At 42.3% G+C, this 16,504-nt stretch overlaps 1 protein-coding gene across 1 annotated transcript in view; it reads right to left on the reverse strand.

The window, feature by feature from the left end:
* Nucleotides 1-16,504, reverse strand: part of ADGRB2 (adhesion G protein-coupled receptor B2) — a 143,013-nt gene that overhangs the window by 111,408 nt on the left and 15,101 nt on the right. Inside the window, exon 2 of the mRNA XM_088153494.1 lies at nt 2,442-2,525. Within this exon, the coding sequence (XP_088009620.1) occupies nt 2,442-2,525 (84 nt within the window). The remainder of the gene's footprint in view (nt 1-2,441; nt 2,526-16,504) is intronic.

The raw sequence follows: 16,504 nt of genomic DNA on the forward strand, positions 1-16,504 counted from the left end.
TATGAAATTGACATACACAGAAGCAATCTGAGAAAAGGTCGCTAGTCTCATCAAAGCAAGTGAGATTGCTAGACTCCATAATTGCCTGATTCAGAAACTAATTTTCTTAGTGATGCAAATGCTCTAATCTGCATTTCACAATCCTGAAGCTCCTAAAAGGAAAGGTTTTAGGATTCATTAGGAGTGAAAAAGCCAAAAAATAAAATAAATAAAATAAATAAAGATGTGCTTCCCCCACTGGGTACTTTCCACATGAGTCTGGACAAGTCTCAGAATTCCATTCGGGTCAATCTCAACACATCTGGAAGGGAATGATGAACTATGAGAACAGCTGGAAGAAAAAGTATAATAATCCCTTACAAAATATATAGCCTTGCCAGATGTGGAAGTCCCTAACTCTTGGCTAGCCAAACTCCAGATTTCGCACACCTTTAACATGTCAAGGGGGGAAAAAACGGAATTTTTGTCTGAATTTTATCTGAAGCTTTGGAATACCTCTTTGGGTGATTTTATTAGATTTTACATGGGAATCATTCAGGTGCATAGGAGTCTGGACAAACAGTAGCTGTGCACAAATGGTCTTCTGAACTTCACCACCACATATGGAGGCAGAAAACTGCAGGGGAAGGAGAAATTCTCCAAGGATTTCTAAGGGCAAGACTTCCCACTTAGTGGTGGAAGTTGCACAGCTACTGAGACTCATCCTCTTGAGATCTTCCCTAGGAAAAGAATGATGATATGGGAAGCCATGGAGACTGCACACTGCCAGAGGATTGACAGTGGGAGACATTTTATTACCAAATAAGTACAAGAAAATTATGCTCCAGCCATGAGAATGTTTCTGAAATTCTTGAATTGTACATGACATTTCTAAATCAATTAGTTTTACATATGGATAGGATAGGATAGGATAGGATAGGATAGGATAGGATAGGATAGGATAGGATAGGATAGGATAGGATAGGATCTGGTGGAGAACAAAGGAGAATTTCTCTGCCCAGAATTAGCTGTCAAACCAAAACGATCTGTTACAGCCAGGATTAAAATTCCATTAGGATTCTGGCAGGGATTCAAGTTGTTTTCCAGAAATGCTTATAATTCCTGACTTAGTTCCAACCTGAGCTGATGGAAGTTTGCTCACTGAAGCCTTGGAAATTTCCTTCAGACCAAATCAAAACCTAATTCTGATGACTGACCAGAAGGAAGATTCCTTCAAAATGCATCCCTTTCATTGTGGCCCCAAAGGGACAATGAGCTCAAAACATTGTAGGATTCAGCCACCAAATCAATGGGAAATGGTCACTGTCAAGGCCATTTCCGATTCAGAAATAGGCTATTGAGCATACATAAATATGTGGAATCATAATATCATCGACCACACTGGCTCCTTTGGAGCTCCAAAAAGTTAGTTCCCTATTTAAGTCTCCCTTAACAGAGCTATTTAATATAATCAGATCCAGACTACCTATGAGCTGGGCCAATTAGAAGCCTGACATATTACAATGCTCATCTTTAAATCATCATGTTCCTTAAAATTCTTAGCATGTTTTGCCTCAAAAGGATTTTCCAAATGTGTACTGGATGTTGTTTTAGGCCAGCATGGATAACAACTCTTTGATGGCTAGAGACATTTTGGGATGGGGGTGAGACCTGAAATGGGTGGGGTGAAGATGTGAAGTGCTGGGATGACATTGCAGTTTCATCCATGCATTGCATCCATCCATCCACTCACTCACCCACTCATCTCCTTCCTTCCTTCCTTCCTTCCTTCCTTCCTTCCTTCCTTCCTTCCTTCCTTCCTTCCTTCCTTCCTTCCTTCCTTCCTTCCTTCCTTCCTTCCTTCCTTCCCTTCCCTTCCCTTCCCTTCGTTTCTCTCCTTCCTTCTTCCTTCCTCCCCTCCCCTCCCCTCCCCTCCCCTCCCCTTCCCTTCTTTTCTCTTCTCCTTCCTTCCTTCCTTCCTTCCTTCCTTCCTTCCTTCCTTCCTTCCTTCCTCCCTCCCTCCATCCCTCCCTCCGTCCCTCCTCCCTCCCTCCTCCCTCCCTTCCTGTTGAGCCTTTTTTCAACCCAAGCACATAGCAGCACTTACTGGACTTGTTCATCATTTTATTAATTGATTGGATTGGCAAGGCTGGCTAATTCTCAGACAACCTAAGCCACTCTGAGCTAGTCAGTTCTTGCATGGAAGTCTACAGTATTAGGAGATCTGCATGCTGCAGGCTAGACTGGAAAGGTGAAGAAGCACTTCAGGAGAGGGCAATAGCAAATCATGGCCAGGCGCTGAGCTCAACTTGAAGGCTTCTTTTATTTTTTTTAAGCCTCTCTTAAGAGTATGTCACACATTTTTCCCCCTTTTCCAAAAATACGCAAAGCCATTAAAATTTTAGTAGGAAATGAAGCCCTTGGGTGATTTTCAGCCATAACTTGATGACAGAATTAATTACCTGTTTGTGCCATATATACTCCTGGTTCATCTGCTGACCGTGGCCACTGTGTTTTCACCTTTTGATCTTCTTGCACACCACCACCTAAAAAGATGGAGAGAACCATGAACAGCTGTGCAAGCCTCATATCTAGGGGAGTGAGTGGAGACCTTACCACCAGGGAGAGGCACATGCAAATTTCTTTTCATTACGCAAAACACTCTTCCATTTCTACTGGTATTCAGACAGGATGTCAGCATCAACCACAGCAATGTTTATGCACTTTAGCAAGGAACATGAAAGAGGCAGTTCCCCCCACCCCACCCCAAAGCTTTCAATGTAATCTTCAAACCAGGAGTGCCCTCTGGATGGCAGGAAGAAGGGAAAAGGGTGTGATGAGGAATGGAACTGTAGAAGGCATTCCTTATTTCACAGGGACATGTATTTAGGGTCAATTTCCATACAGGACTGATGAAATGTGTCAAAGATTTATAAAAAATGGATCTGAGATTTGAAGAAAAGCAGTATCATGCAAAGACTATCAGAGGTACTTACAGGCGTCAGAATAAATAGCCAGCCCTACATACTTTGGACCAAGAAGAAAGATGGAGAGGGATACAAAGATATTTATAAGATGGGAGAGAGAACGGGTAAAGACCCATTTTTCACCTCTGAAATTCTAAAATATCCAGTGAAACCAACTTATATTAGGATTTAGCAAGAATAATGATATTCCTCGGAATGTTTCTAAACTACCCAAATGGGTATTCAGAATAACGACAACACTCCAAATGACTAATCTCAAACAACTTAACAATTTCTTGACACTTAAGTCAAGAAGGACCCGACATAGGTTCTGAAAGAGAGCAAAACCAAGAAATGATGAAGGACGGAGTTAGCAAAAACTTCACCTGTCAAAGTGGAAATGTGACATCCAGGAGTAAAAGACCAGTTAAGGGATCTCCTTGCTGTCTGCCCACCTCACACTCCACACTCTAATACATAACAAGATATGCCTACAAAAAGGAAGATGGTCTCCATTCAGAGCCATCAAGATGGTAGCCATAACAATGTGACTGAAGCCTTGCCCTCTTTTCACATAGGTTGTGGACGCCTTCAATTGTGCAGTCACAGCAACCACCTTGACTCTTTTGACCTCCCAAGGCAGATTCCCCTGTCACTGTGGTCTGAAAAAAAGTAAGTTTATAAGAAATTGAAGTTGTGCCATATTCCTCTGTTAGGCATCACCGCGAGGACAGGAGGGAACACGGGGTCAAGTACCACAAAACAGATGCCACGGTGAATGTGCAGTTTCATAAAAAAAAAAAAACTCTGCCATATCAAAGGGCCTCAGACTACATCAAAACATGGCAAGAAAAATGTTCAGCTCAGACCTATGTCAACGAGTTCAAAGTAAGATTGTACAAAACTATATGTTAACAGCTGATTCTTACTACTGTGGGAGGACGAGTTGGGAAGAGGGCATCTTGCTCCACCTTGACTCCATGCAGGACTTTTCCCTGCCATTATTGATTATTAATAAGAATGCCATTATTCCTCTGCCATTCTAACATGCCTTCATGGAGGAAACCATTTGCGGGTGAGTCTGGTAAAGCAACTCTGCCATATCCTCCATGGAAGATAGTTTGCTGAAGGTGGTTTATGGCTTTAGAAAACCTTCCCCAGACTCATTACCAATGTTCCTTTCACTTCCCAGAATCCCTAGCTGGCTCAGGAGGAGGAGGGGAGGGGGCCAAAGCCCAGGAGCAGGAGCTTTGCAGGAGGAAGGTCCAACTCCTTTATTGCTTTCTTCAATAAAAATAGATCTGGCAGGAGGTGGTAGGGAAGACAAGCAAGCAGTCTCGGACACACGAGGCACGGATTTCTGTTCTAGGCAAAGTGGTGTCTATCCTGCTGTGGTGACTGTCCTCTGAATACTTTCCCTTTTGCACACTGCGGGCTGCCTTTTCCCATCCTTCCACTGGGCACTTCTGCAGTTCTGTCTTCTTCTGCAGGAGATAAAAGAAGTGGCGGAGACTAATGATGTATAGGGCAGCAGCATGGAGCTGAAGATCTGAAGTTCTCATCCAGGGAGTGCTACTCCATGAATACAGATAAAGGAAGCCCCTGAAAGGAGTGACCGGGAAAATGCAAAGAGTTGTGTATGTGTGCATATCTGTGTGTGTATGTGTGTGTATGAGAGGAGGGGGAGGGGAGAGAGAAATGTAACAATTCAAAGAGAAGATCATCCATCAGTGTGTTTTCCAGATATGGTATTAAGGGGGTACCTTTGCCTAGGCCAAAGTATGCTATGAAAGCCGGAAGTGGGCTGAGATCTCTGATTAACAAAGCTGGTCCGATTAAAGACACAGGTAATGTTTCTACAGAACAGTAAGCCATGATCTTGACAAGCCCTGATAGACCCTGAATGAATGTCCCACTTCTGGCTTCTTTGCTCTTGTTGGCCTCCTTCCAGTGCCTAACACTCCAGAAAGCACTTTCCTAGTCCAGGGGTGGTCCATGTGTGCTCCAGATGTTGCTGAACCAGAACACCTAGCATCTCTCATCACTTCACACACTGTCCCTGTTAGAAGCTGTGATTCAGCAACAACTGGATGTCCAAAAGTGACCATTCAAACAGAAGATTCCGATTTTTTTTTGTTGGTTTTTCTGAAGAAGCCAGGATTTATAAGTTAAAAACAGCCCTCTGTAATTCAATGCCTTCCGAGCATGTTGGAGCTACAACTCCAGCATCATAGTCCTGAAACAGACAGGTCTGGAAAGGTAGGTGAGAACAAAACTGGTTTATCCAGCTAAATGAACAACCCTGTCTTTATTTCAATGAACTCAGAGGGATCAGCTACTTGTAGTCCATGTTTAAAATTACTACATAAGGAATTAGTTTGGACTTCTGGGGGACAGGCAATTCTCTTAGTCCACTCCGAAAGGATATGCATACATGGAGCACTGCAAATAGAGGACATCACGCAGATCCTCTTGGACTGCCAACTACATGCTTCAGCCAGAGAACAGCATTTAAAGCCACATTGAGAAGACAACGCATTGGGACCCCATCGTACCTCCTTCAGGGGACAAACACTGGGCAGTCAGAAATCTCCCCCTCTCTCACAAGGGGGAGATCTGGCAGGCCTCCCCCTCTCCTAGCTTTCCCAAAAGCAATTAAGAGCTGTTTGTTTTTTTTCCTCCACACACTGGGATGCCAGGTTTATTTATTTATTTATTTGGCAGATTTATATAGCCGCCCATCTCACAGAATAGGACTCTGAGCAGCGTACAACCGCAGGGATAATTAAAACAGTATAACAATCATTAGAACACTAAAGAACAAATAAAAATAAAAAGCAGAAAAACCAAGATGGTAGGAGAATACCAATCAACTCATATAATACAACCTTGTATAACAGGCTCCTCAAACCTTGGCAACTTTAAGATGGGTGGACTTCAACTCCCAGAATTCCCCAACCAGGAGTTGAAGTCCACCCGTCTTAAAGTTGCCAAGGTTGAGGAACCCTGTTGAATAATACATGAAAGGTTGGAGCCCAGGGGATTCTATAGCTGGATGGATGTTGTTGGAAGATCAGATTGTGATCAAGGGGATGATCTGATCTGATCTGATTATTTTACTGAATATTTTTATATATTCCAATACTCTGTATTAGTTTTGCCCTATTTTACTATCCTGATTATGTGTTATGATTCGATATGGTCATCTGACTAATCGATAAACAATAAACTGAAATCGAACCTGGTAAACAGGAGAATCTAGAATACAAACTCTCCCAGTTTGGAGAGCCTCAAAACAACATTGAGCCTAGTCCAACTCTGAATTCAGGGCTTGTTGAGGAGAAGAAGACAGCATCAAGCAGTAGCTCTTTGTTCCCCTCCTTTTCAAGGAGAAAAAAAGCTCTTAAGTTTGAGAAGAGGGCAGGCTTCCTTAGATACCTACACATCATTTCTTAAGGAGTATTGAACTGAAGCACCCTCATTCTCTAATGTTAATTCAAAAGGGAGAGTAATGATAAATCAGAATGAGAGAAAGAGAGAGAAAGACGGGGTTCACCCAATATTTTTTAACCTAGTCACTGAATTAATTCATTTTCTGGGTTTGCACAATATGACAAATCATAAAGTAACCAAATGGCCTGTAGTTACACAACATCCTAAGCTACAAGGTAACTAACCAAGCATGATTCTGGGGAGGCTGGAAAGGAACAGAAGGAAGAGTAGACAGAAACAATCAGGAGACAGAAGGCAAATCAGTTGATGATTCATCTCATAAACTTCTGAAGAAGCATTTCGAACCATTCAAAATGATTCCCCCTTAATTCAATCACTGAAAATTAGGGTGGCAAATTCCTTGGACAGGTTACAAGATTCTGTAGGTACCCCAGACTAGTGTTAAAGGCACCTGACTGAAATCTGAGTAGTTCTTCCTCTTTCGATCTTGCCCACTATTTAGACATCAGGTGAAAACTAACCATGTTGATCCTGTTGCTTAAATGTGACCAATCTAAGCACGCTGTGTGAACACAGTGACCATGAAGCAGATAGACAGATATACATCCTCCCTATGGTGACTCCCACTCACCACTCTCTGCCAGCAAAAAGGCACATGCAAATTAAATACAAGTTGGTGGAATGTCGTCAGCATGTAACCTTTTCCTTGGCTTCATCTCAATAGGTAATTAGCATAAGATGGAAACACCGCCTGTAAGGAGAAGAACTTGCTCACCACACCATAAAGCAGAGTATACTTCCTCTCCCGCACATGGGTGTCTAGCTCAGCAGCAGCTTGTCCTTCTTCATCCTCCCCCACCTCTAACATGCACTTAACAGATTGCTACAGTGAGATGTCACAAATTTATGGCACAGCTCACAAAAAATAACAAGAGATCCATCAAGACCACTTTGCGTGAAATTAACAGGAAAATCTAAGAGCACGACAAAGATGCACACTCAGCTGTAAGCCTAAAAGGGGGAAGGGGACGAAGGGGCCTTGGTGTTTTTCCCAGTTTAGATTTTACTCTAGAAAAAGAAGCTGTCTTCACTCAAGTTCCCAGCCCAGCAACTCCCTGTACAAACTCACAATTTCAGGGATAGAACATTCCAGTGGCCCTTGGAATGATCCATTTTTCACCTGTGATGCATCTACCTGATCGCCTCTTAGGACAGCTAGATCCAGGTCTTTCCAGAGAAAGCAGAATAATCTGGGAAAAACAGAATGTTCTAATCCCAGAATGATGTGTTTTACATGCAACTCATTTTAGATACATGAACAAACTGCAGGGAAGGGACTGGCATTGAAGGAACTCAGTTTGGACTTCAAATCCTCATTCATGGTGAGTTAGATGTCTCTGAAGGAGTGGGGATGGCATTACTGCTGAGAACAGCAGCCAGAAGGTGGATCCTGGCTGGCAAAATCTCTCTGGAGGGAGGACAGATTGTGAGATTGCCCTCACATACTCCAGATAGCTGCTCCTTGTAAGTAGACTGCAGGACCTGAGGTGTTTGCCGTTGGCTCATGAGTTGAGCAGCTGGGAGTCACGGGATTCCATCTAAGCTCACAACCATAATGTAGCCAATATGGACAAAAAGTTCAGCCATCCTCATTTCTTAATCACTTTTGGAATTACTTTTTTACTGGGATGGCAATTTCATGGCATACACTGGCTGAGTTTCCTTCAATCCTTAGCAAAAGAAGTCTTAAGTACGAGTTTAAGGACTTAGAAAAAAAAATTAATAAACAGCAGAAAGGTGACTAGAGTGTTGATTTTGGAAAGTTATAAATGGACTAAGGGGACAGATGGATTTGAAATAAGATTTTGAAATTAATTATAAGAATCCTTCCTGTGGGAAACTGCTGGTTTTGAATTCTAATTTAAAAAACATGATAGCATGGGACTTTGCAGATTGGACACTAGAGGGAACCAGAAGGAACTAAAAATTACAGTTAAAGGAGAACACTTAAATTTGACTTGCTAACACAGAATGGAGCAAAATACTTTAACATTGGATGTTTTGAAGGATATTTGTGAACAATGAACTCAGAAGTTATTTTTAAGAATGTCTGCCATCACAGATAGACTGTGTGTAAATGATGTTATGGCAGAGGAACAAGTTCTACCAGACAAGACTGAAATTGATTTGAATGTGGATTTAAAAATGACAGTCCACAAGAATGATATAGAAAAAGATGACATACTGGGTATACAAATAAAACCAGCTGATGTTTTAATAATTAAAAGGGACATACAAATAACAAACCAGAAGAATGACTTGAATAACTTTTCTGTATTGGATTTACAAAAGAGATCTGTTAAAGTTTGAAAGACAATGAAAAAATGAAAAAATGAAAGTTTTAGGACATTATTTGAAGGGATTAAAGATCAAGATTGTTAAAGGTAAAAGGAATACACAGTTGGTTTATTTGATCAAGGTTAAAATAGATATATTGTTATCTCTGATAACCCTTAATGGACTTTTGTTGTCCAGGACTGAATGACAAGGCTTTAAGGGTTTGTTTATAGATAAGAGATGGGATATGGGAAGAAAAGAACATTTGTTGTATTTTAAGAGAAGTGATAAGTTACTAAAATTCTTTATACTTGTGATGAATAGGGAAGTCATTTCTTTACATATTTCTTTTCCTTTACTATATTCTCATTTTTTCTTTCTTTTCTATTTTTCTTTCTACTCTTTTTTCTTTTCTGCACTTTTTCTTTTTACTCCTTTATTCTTTTTAGTTTGTATTAGCTTTTATCCTTTTAATCATAATGCTCAATAAAATTATTATATAAAAAGAAGAAGAAGCTCAGTTTATGCCCAAATAGGCACATGATGCAAAACTGTAAGCTACCATACTCACACAGGACCAATACTTTCCCAAATACGGCAACCCAAGTATGGATAAAAATGGGGAAGAGCACTAAGTGGAACTGTAGAGGGTCTTCATATGCTGACCAGCCGGTCAGGAGTTTCCCTCTGACTGGCAATTCCTGGGGTCTTCAATGTGCTCATGGATAAACATGGGCACCCACTAGGTCCTTTCCCCACTCACTTAAAAAAAAAAATTCTAAATGAGAAGCTGCAGGGCAACCAAGCAGAACTGCCCATTGAGGCCTCATAGCTGTCTTGAATAATAACTGTGATTGGTGTCAACCTTTGATGAAAGCATGCAAATCTGCTCAGGAAAAAAAAAAAAGACTAAGGTAAGCTGAGTAGGGGAGATGGGCTAAAGAAGATCAGGAGGAATGTGGGGTTCTTGGAGTTCTCTGAGCTTGGTTGTTTTCCTGCAAGCATTTCATTACCAGGTTAGATAGCCTCATCAGTGCAGGGGAGAGTGGACCTTAAACTCTGATCTGGTTGTCATTACAATAAGGCAGATTCACAACTGGATAGTTAATCACACTCAGAGTCAGCCTTAATGGTTCTACATTGAGTTGATAAGCAATAGCCAGTGGGTTTTCATAGGCATCAGTCTTGGGGGCAGTATTATTCAACATTTTATTAAAGACCAGGATAATGGGATCGATGGGCAGCTTGTCAAATTTATGGATAACTTCCAGAAGGATATAACTAGTTAGAGCAGGTCTAGAGGAGGGCAACTAAGATCATGAGCACAGGCCCTATGAGGACAGGCTAAAGGAACAGGGGACGTTCAGAGCAGAAAAAGGAAGATGAAGGGGAGATGTGATATCAGTGTTCAGATACATAAATGGGTGGCATAGGCAAGAACCTATTGTCACAAAAACCAGGACCAGAAATAATAGTTACAAGGTGCAGCTATCTACATTTCATCTAAATATAAGGAAAACTTGCTGACAGTAAGATTGGTACAATAGTGGAACACTCTATCAGTGTAGGCTGTGGGTTCTTCATCTATGGAACTTTTTAAAGAAAGGCTGGAGAGTCACCTCTCATGGATGGTTTAATTAGTTTTCTGGTACTGTACATTGCAGAGGGTTGGACTAGATGGCCCTTGGAGTCCCTTCCAACTCTACAATTCAATGATGATTCTTTCACCACTTTTGAAAAGGATCTCTCTGGGATGGTAAAAACATTGTCTCACTCCATTTTTATTGTAGAAAGAAATTTGCTTCATCTGTTGGCTACTTGTTAAACACTAACCACTTACAAAATCCTATCCAGCTGAAAATTATACTTCTGCTTTTACAGAGATGAAATGTCACTCCTTGGCATGGTTAAAGCAACCAAACCATTTCCACACATCCCTTACTGCTTACTCTGTGAACGTCTGTCGATTACTTTGCACCGTTCAAAAGGTGTCAACACTATTACATGTTTATAGAGCTTGAAAGGGCTTCGGGCTAAACTATCCCAAAGATACCCAAAGTGCTTTTAGTACTGCGTATGGCTCCGCAGATAAAAACTCCCCTGCATTTTTACCTATCAGTTCTTATTCATCAGGATGAAAGAGAACCTGTTTTGGAAGTGTCTTTCAGAGAGAAAAAAAACTTTTGGAAACAATCTCGTGGGTGAACTAATTGTGCATAACAATGTCCATGTGCAGGCTGGTTGGAGCACAATAGAACAAAATCTGGTGTTATGTCCCACCCAGACCTCTTTTGGTACCCTATTCCTGAGTCATTCAAGAAAAAACAATGGTGCTCTAGGAGAAAAAGAGAGAGAGAAGCCCTTTACACAGAGTGGTTCCATTCATCAATTCAGTGATATTCACTGATCCATCCATCAATCTAGAAGCACCTCTGCAAAGATTCTAACTAAAGTCTTTTTTCAGACTACCTGGAGATGCTGTCATGGAAATATGGAATGATTCACAATGATACGGCCCTTTGTCAAGCCCTCTTTGCATCAGTAGATGAGCTAGTGTGATTAAGGTGGTTAAGATGTGGGCGAAGACCAGAGAGGCCCAGCAAGTCCACCCTCAGTCTTGGAAGCTCACTAGGTCACTTTGGGTCAATTGCTCACTCCCACCTCCTCTTACAGATCTGTAAGAGTGGAAATACAGGTCTGCTGTGTGGAAATAACTGAGGAGGGGGTGCTACGAATGCCACCAGCAGCATCTGCAGGGAACGTCACAACTGTCATCTTTCCTTTGTTGACCTGCCCCTTCCCTCCATGGATCCCACTGGATGCCATCTTGAACTTCTGGAGAGAAGGTAGGACCCACATATAACCAACACATCAGTAACATGCTGTACATGAGGGTATATTTGAAATGTATTTATTAATTAATTTAGTTATTAAATTTGTATGCCACCCATCTCCCCTGGAAGGTGACTCTGGACGGCAAGGTATGGAAATGTTTCAGCTACTACAGGCACATAATTGGCCAGGGATTTGCTATAGACAGGACATGATTCCTTTCTTATAGCAGCTTCTCTGACTACTGATCCATTTCCAGGTACAACACAGCAGTGTGAGACAGGGCCTTCTTGATGGGTGCTCCAGAACCAGATCTTTGAAACGTCCACCAACGAGATCCAGGTAGCTCCATCTCCATTATTTGCCACCAGCAGACACAACTATTTTTATTTAGACACAGCTCTGGCACTTCATTTCTCCTGCTGCTCTTGCATGCTTTAATCTGGTGGAGGCACTGGTAGGATTTTATGCGTTGTGCTTTACTGGATAAGTTTTCATGATAGCCTTGCTACTTTATCAGGCTTTTATTGTTAACTGTCTGGAGTGCTATTTTTTATAATGCAAGGGCAAGATATGACCTTAATAAATAGGAAACAAATTCCAGAGAATTGGAGCTGGGATGCTCTGCATAGAAAACTGGGAGAGACAGGCAGCTGCTGAAACCATCTTTTGCCACTCAGGGAGCCCTCCTAAAATTGTGCCACTAAAATTTGCTGGCAAACTGCCAAACAACAGCTGTGTGATTTCTCACTGATTTTCCAAAAGTAACAAACAAACATACACTGAGGAGCAACTAGTGTACTGAGTTTCAACTAGAAACTGAAAATAATAATAATAATAATAATAATAATAATAATAATAATAATAATAATAATAATAATAATAATGAAGAAGAAGAAGAAGAAGAAGAAGAAGAAGAAGAAGAAGAAGAAGAAGAAGAAGAAGAAGAAGAAGAAGAAGAAGAAGAAGAAGAAGAAGAAGAAGAAGAAGAAGAAGAAGAAGAAGAAACTGGCAGTATTTGCCTTGAGAAGACCAAACTGGCACTGCGGGTATGATAGTTCTTGCCAAGCACCTAGGAGGAAAGATGTCACACAGAAGACATTCAAGACCTGTTTTCTGTCATTCCAGAGGGAGAACCCAGAATAACAGGTTTAAATTAAAGGAAGGGTATTCTGATTGCATAACAGAAAAAAAATTCTGAACAGCAGATTGACGGTGAAACCAATAATCCAGAGAGGGGTTGGTCTCCCTTTTGCCAGATGTGTTCAGGCAGATGGCATCTCTCTGGGTTGCTTTAATGTGGATTCCTGCACAGAGGAAGAGGCTGGATTTGATGACCTCATGACTCCCTCCCAGGTCTATGATATGTTAGTTGCCCACAGCTGGAAGAATAAATCAAACAAGCCAGCTTCCATCACTCTAAAAAATCAACAAAGACTTTGCTATCAATTTCTCCAGCTGCTGGAAAATGACCCATCCTGATGACAAAGTGTCCTAGTTGCTAGATCTAGCCCCTTGTAGAAGGATCTGTAAGCAGAAACTTGGCTGGGTCAAAGAGCAGCAATAGATAGGTTTGAAGGCAGAAACCTTGGCAGACTTTAGCCATTCCTTTTCAGGAACACCACATTTCCATCCCAGAAGTTCAAAATGCCTGGCTTCAAAATCTGTAATAATCAATCTGCGGCCAGAATGCTAAATAGACGCATTCAAAAAGAAAAGCCCTGTTCGCAGAATGGAGTCATCATTGGACTTTCTGTCTGAGAAACACTGTAATGGGGCCCTGGCTCCTCCAGGTTGTCTGTAACCATAAATACCCAAAGAGCCACGCGGCGCTCTCTGCGGAGGTAATGGGGGCCAGACGATGTCATCCATGATCGACAGAAGCAAAAATGAGCAGCGATGAAGGGGAAATGAGCCAGGAAAAAAGCAACAGAGGGTCATCCCAGAGGCTGAAGGATCTATTAGGAAGGGAGCAAATCTTCAAGGGAGCAGCCCTGGGCCACGTTAACTTAATCAGGCAATGTTGGCAGCAAAGAATAAAACTAACAGGAGGAGGGGAATGTACTGCAGCTTTACACCTCTGCCCCACAACTGCTGGCCCAGCTTCTTAGAGATTCAGGACTCCAGAATAATCTACCCAACAGAACTATGCTGACAAACACCCACCCTGCCCTCAAGAAGGGAGGGCATAAACATATGGGAGGTGGTCAAAAAAGTCATCCTCTCATGGAGATTGCATTCAGCATGAGATATGCTGGAGGGATGACCCACAGCATTTAGGACATTTGTGGCATTCTATTTCTATCCTGTCTTTCCTCCAGCAGCTAAGGAGGCACTTATGTAGGTGCCATCTCTGTCCATTTTAGCCCCACCACAGCTGCCCCCAAATAGGTTGGACTGAGATAGAGAGTGGCTGGCCCAAAGGCCCCTGGGCTACTTCCAGGGCTGAGAGTAGCCCTGATCCCTGACAATCCTCAAGATGTTCATGAGACTCTCAACAGTGCTTGATATAGAAAGAGAGATCAAGGAATTGAGAAGACATCATTCCCCACCCACCTTCTGCCATCTGCCAAGCTCAGTTAAACCAAAAGATGTTTTCCATTCGTGCCCAGAAACACCTACTATGGAATCCATAGCAGAAGTTACATGGATAACCCTTTGCCACCCCCACCAAAATAATCCCATTTGTTCCACACAATACCTTTATCTTAAACTAGTTTGCCTTCAGCAAGGTTGAAGCATCAGGGCAACAACCAAATTCAAAGAGCAATCTGACACCTGAGTATACTTTTCTCCAACCTGGTGCTTTCTGGATTGCACTGAAATTCCCAGAATCCCTAGTTTTATGGCTAGGAATTCTGGGAGCTGAAGTCCTAGCACACCCAGGGGATACCAATTTGGGAAAGGCTGCCTAAGAAGAATGTCTGATGTAGCTAGGAACCTGGAAATAGCTCAGCAGTGAATATCATTTCTTGGTATTTCCTACACCCTCCTGCAAGACTGACCTACTTTAAAGACCATTCATCATAAACAGCAAAATAAAATATAATGGCTGAGAATTGAGATCCCTGTGGTGTCGTGGTTAAGAGAGTCTGCATATAAAATGGGAAGTTTCCAGATGGATTTTATTCTCTGCTGCAAATTCACCAGTTACTCAAAACAGCCCTCCCTTTTTATGGGGCAAGTGGAGGTGGCGATGATGGAGTTAAGAATGCCCTAATTTTACAGGAAATGCTCTGGACACTCCAAAGGGCTTTATGCAGATAAGAGTCAAGCCATATTTGTTACTCTCTTAAATGTCCCAAATATGGGATATTTGGAAAGATGGAAAATGAGCACGCAAAACACTCTCCTCCAAGCTGATTGCCAAGGACTGAGGACACTCTCTTGATGCCTTTGGGATGGAGGGATAACATATAGATGGGAGGCTCTCCAGAAAATGGCAGTTAGTCCTATCCCCTGATGAGGAGATGCAATGGTAGGTGGCAATGACCTTGGGAGACTGGGTAATGAGACGTAGCCAAGGGAAGAGCCACATAAAAGGCAGCTTAGCTCACAGCAGGAATGTCAGCAGGGCAAGAGGGTCAGAAGAGACCCTTGCTAGTTTCTTGTGCTGTAAAGGGGATGGGAGAGTGATGTACTTTCAGAGTTGCAAGTTTGATGCCAGCCTTACCAGGTAGAGCAGACAGGAAACATGACCAGATGAGCTCATTCTACTTTACTGTAAGGTTACCTTAATAGAATCTTGCAAGTCTGAAAATACATCTCTCCCTCACTTCTCCATTACAGCCCAAGAAACTAGGGAGGGTCTCTTCTGAGCCTCTTGCCCCATCCACATTCCTGCTGCAGGCTAGGTTGCCTTTTATCTGACCATTCCCTTGGCTGCAGCTCAGTGCCCTGTCTCCCAAGGTCATTCCCACCTACCATTACAGGATTGGACAAACAACCTAAGATACTACAGCCAAGCGGCCCTCCAGACGCTGGATGTGACCTCCAAGGTTCTCAGTACTGGTGGCCAAATTGTAATTAAGAACACGGTGGAAGGAGAAAATTTAATAAATCCAGCAAAAGAACTCTTATTAACTAACCTTAGTATAAGAGATCATGAGGAGGCTGGGAAAGGAACGGAAGGGAGAGCAGACATAAACAATGAGGTGATAGAGGGCAAATCTGTTGGTAGCTTATCTCATAAATGGCAACTCAGCCCAGTTAATAAGAAACCTGGGAAGAAGGTTTCAAATCATTTGGAGAGATTCCATCTTAATAAACTCACTAAAAATGAGGGTTGAAAATTCTTCTTACAGCTTCTGAGATGCTGTATTTACCCCAAGACTAGCAAGAAAGAGACCTTCCTGAAGTCTGTGTAGGTCTTGCTTCCTCAAACATGACTATCACATTTAGGGTGGTTTTGTTTTGTTTTTTGTTTGTCTCACACATTTCTTTGTCCTGGTCCTAGATGTTTTTAGAGTGCAGACCTCAATCCAATTACAATTCTTCAGTCCTCCTCAGATCAACACAGATAGGCCTGCAAACTCCACAGGTCATCTGGCCACGTGGACAGCATTCAGAGGATGGAGTTGGCCAGGGTATTCTTGAGAAGCAGGGGGATAGGGATTCTAAGCAATCAGCCTCCAGTAGGCAACTGGCCTTGCAGCGGTGCAGCACTGCTCCCCCTTGACAATGAGTGGAAGCAGGGCCAATTCACTTCACTTGGCCAAACCAGTTGCTGCTCTGTGGATCTGCAGAAGCTGCTGTTGTGACGGAATACAGGAAGAGATGTGGCTGTTCTGATTAAAAAATGGAGTACATTTATGGGAAGTTAGGAGGGTGAAGCCCAGAGGCATTGTTTCTCCGTGATGGGGTTGGACCTATGGAATGGCCTCCTGCAAGAGGTTCAGATTGGTTCCAATGTTTTCCACCTTCCAGAAACAGTTGAA

Source organism: Python bivittatus, unplaced genomic scaffold (assembly GCF_059951505.1).
Source record: "Python bivittatus isolate LINGU-HERP-01145 unplaced genomic scaffold, Pbiv_v1 ctg000040_np1212, whole genome shotgun sequence".
NCBI lineage: Eukaryota > Metazoa > Chordata > Lepidosauria > Squamata > Pythonidae > Python > Python bivittatus.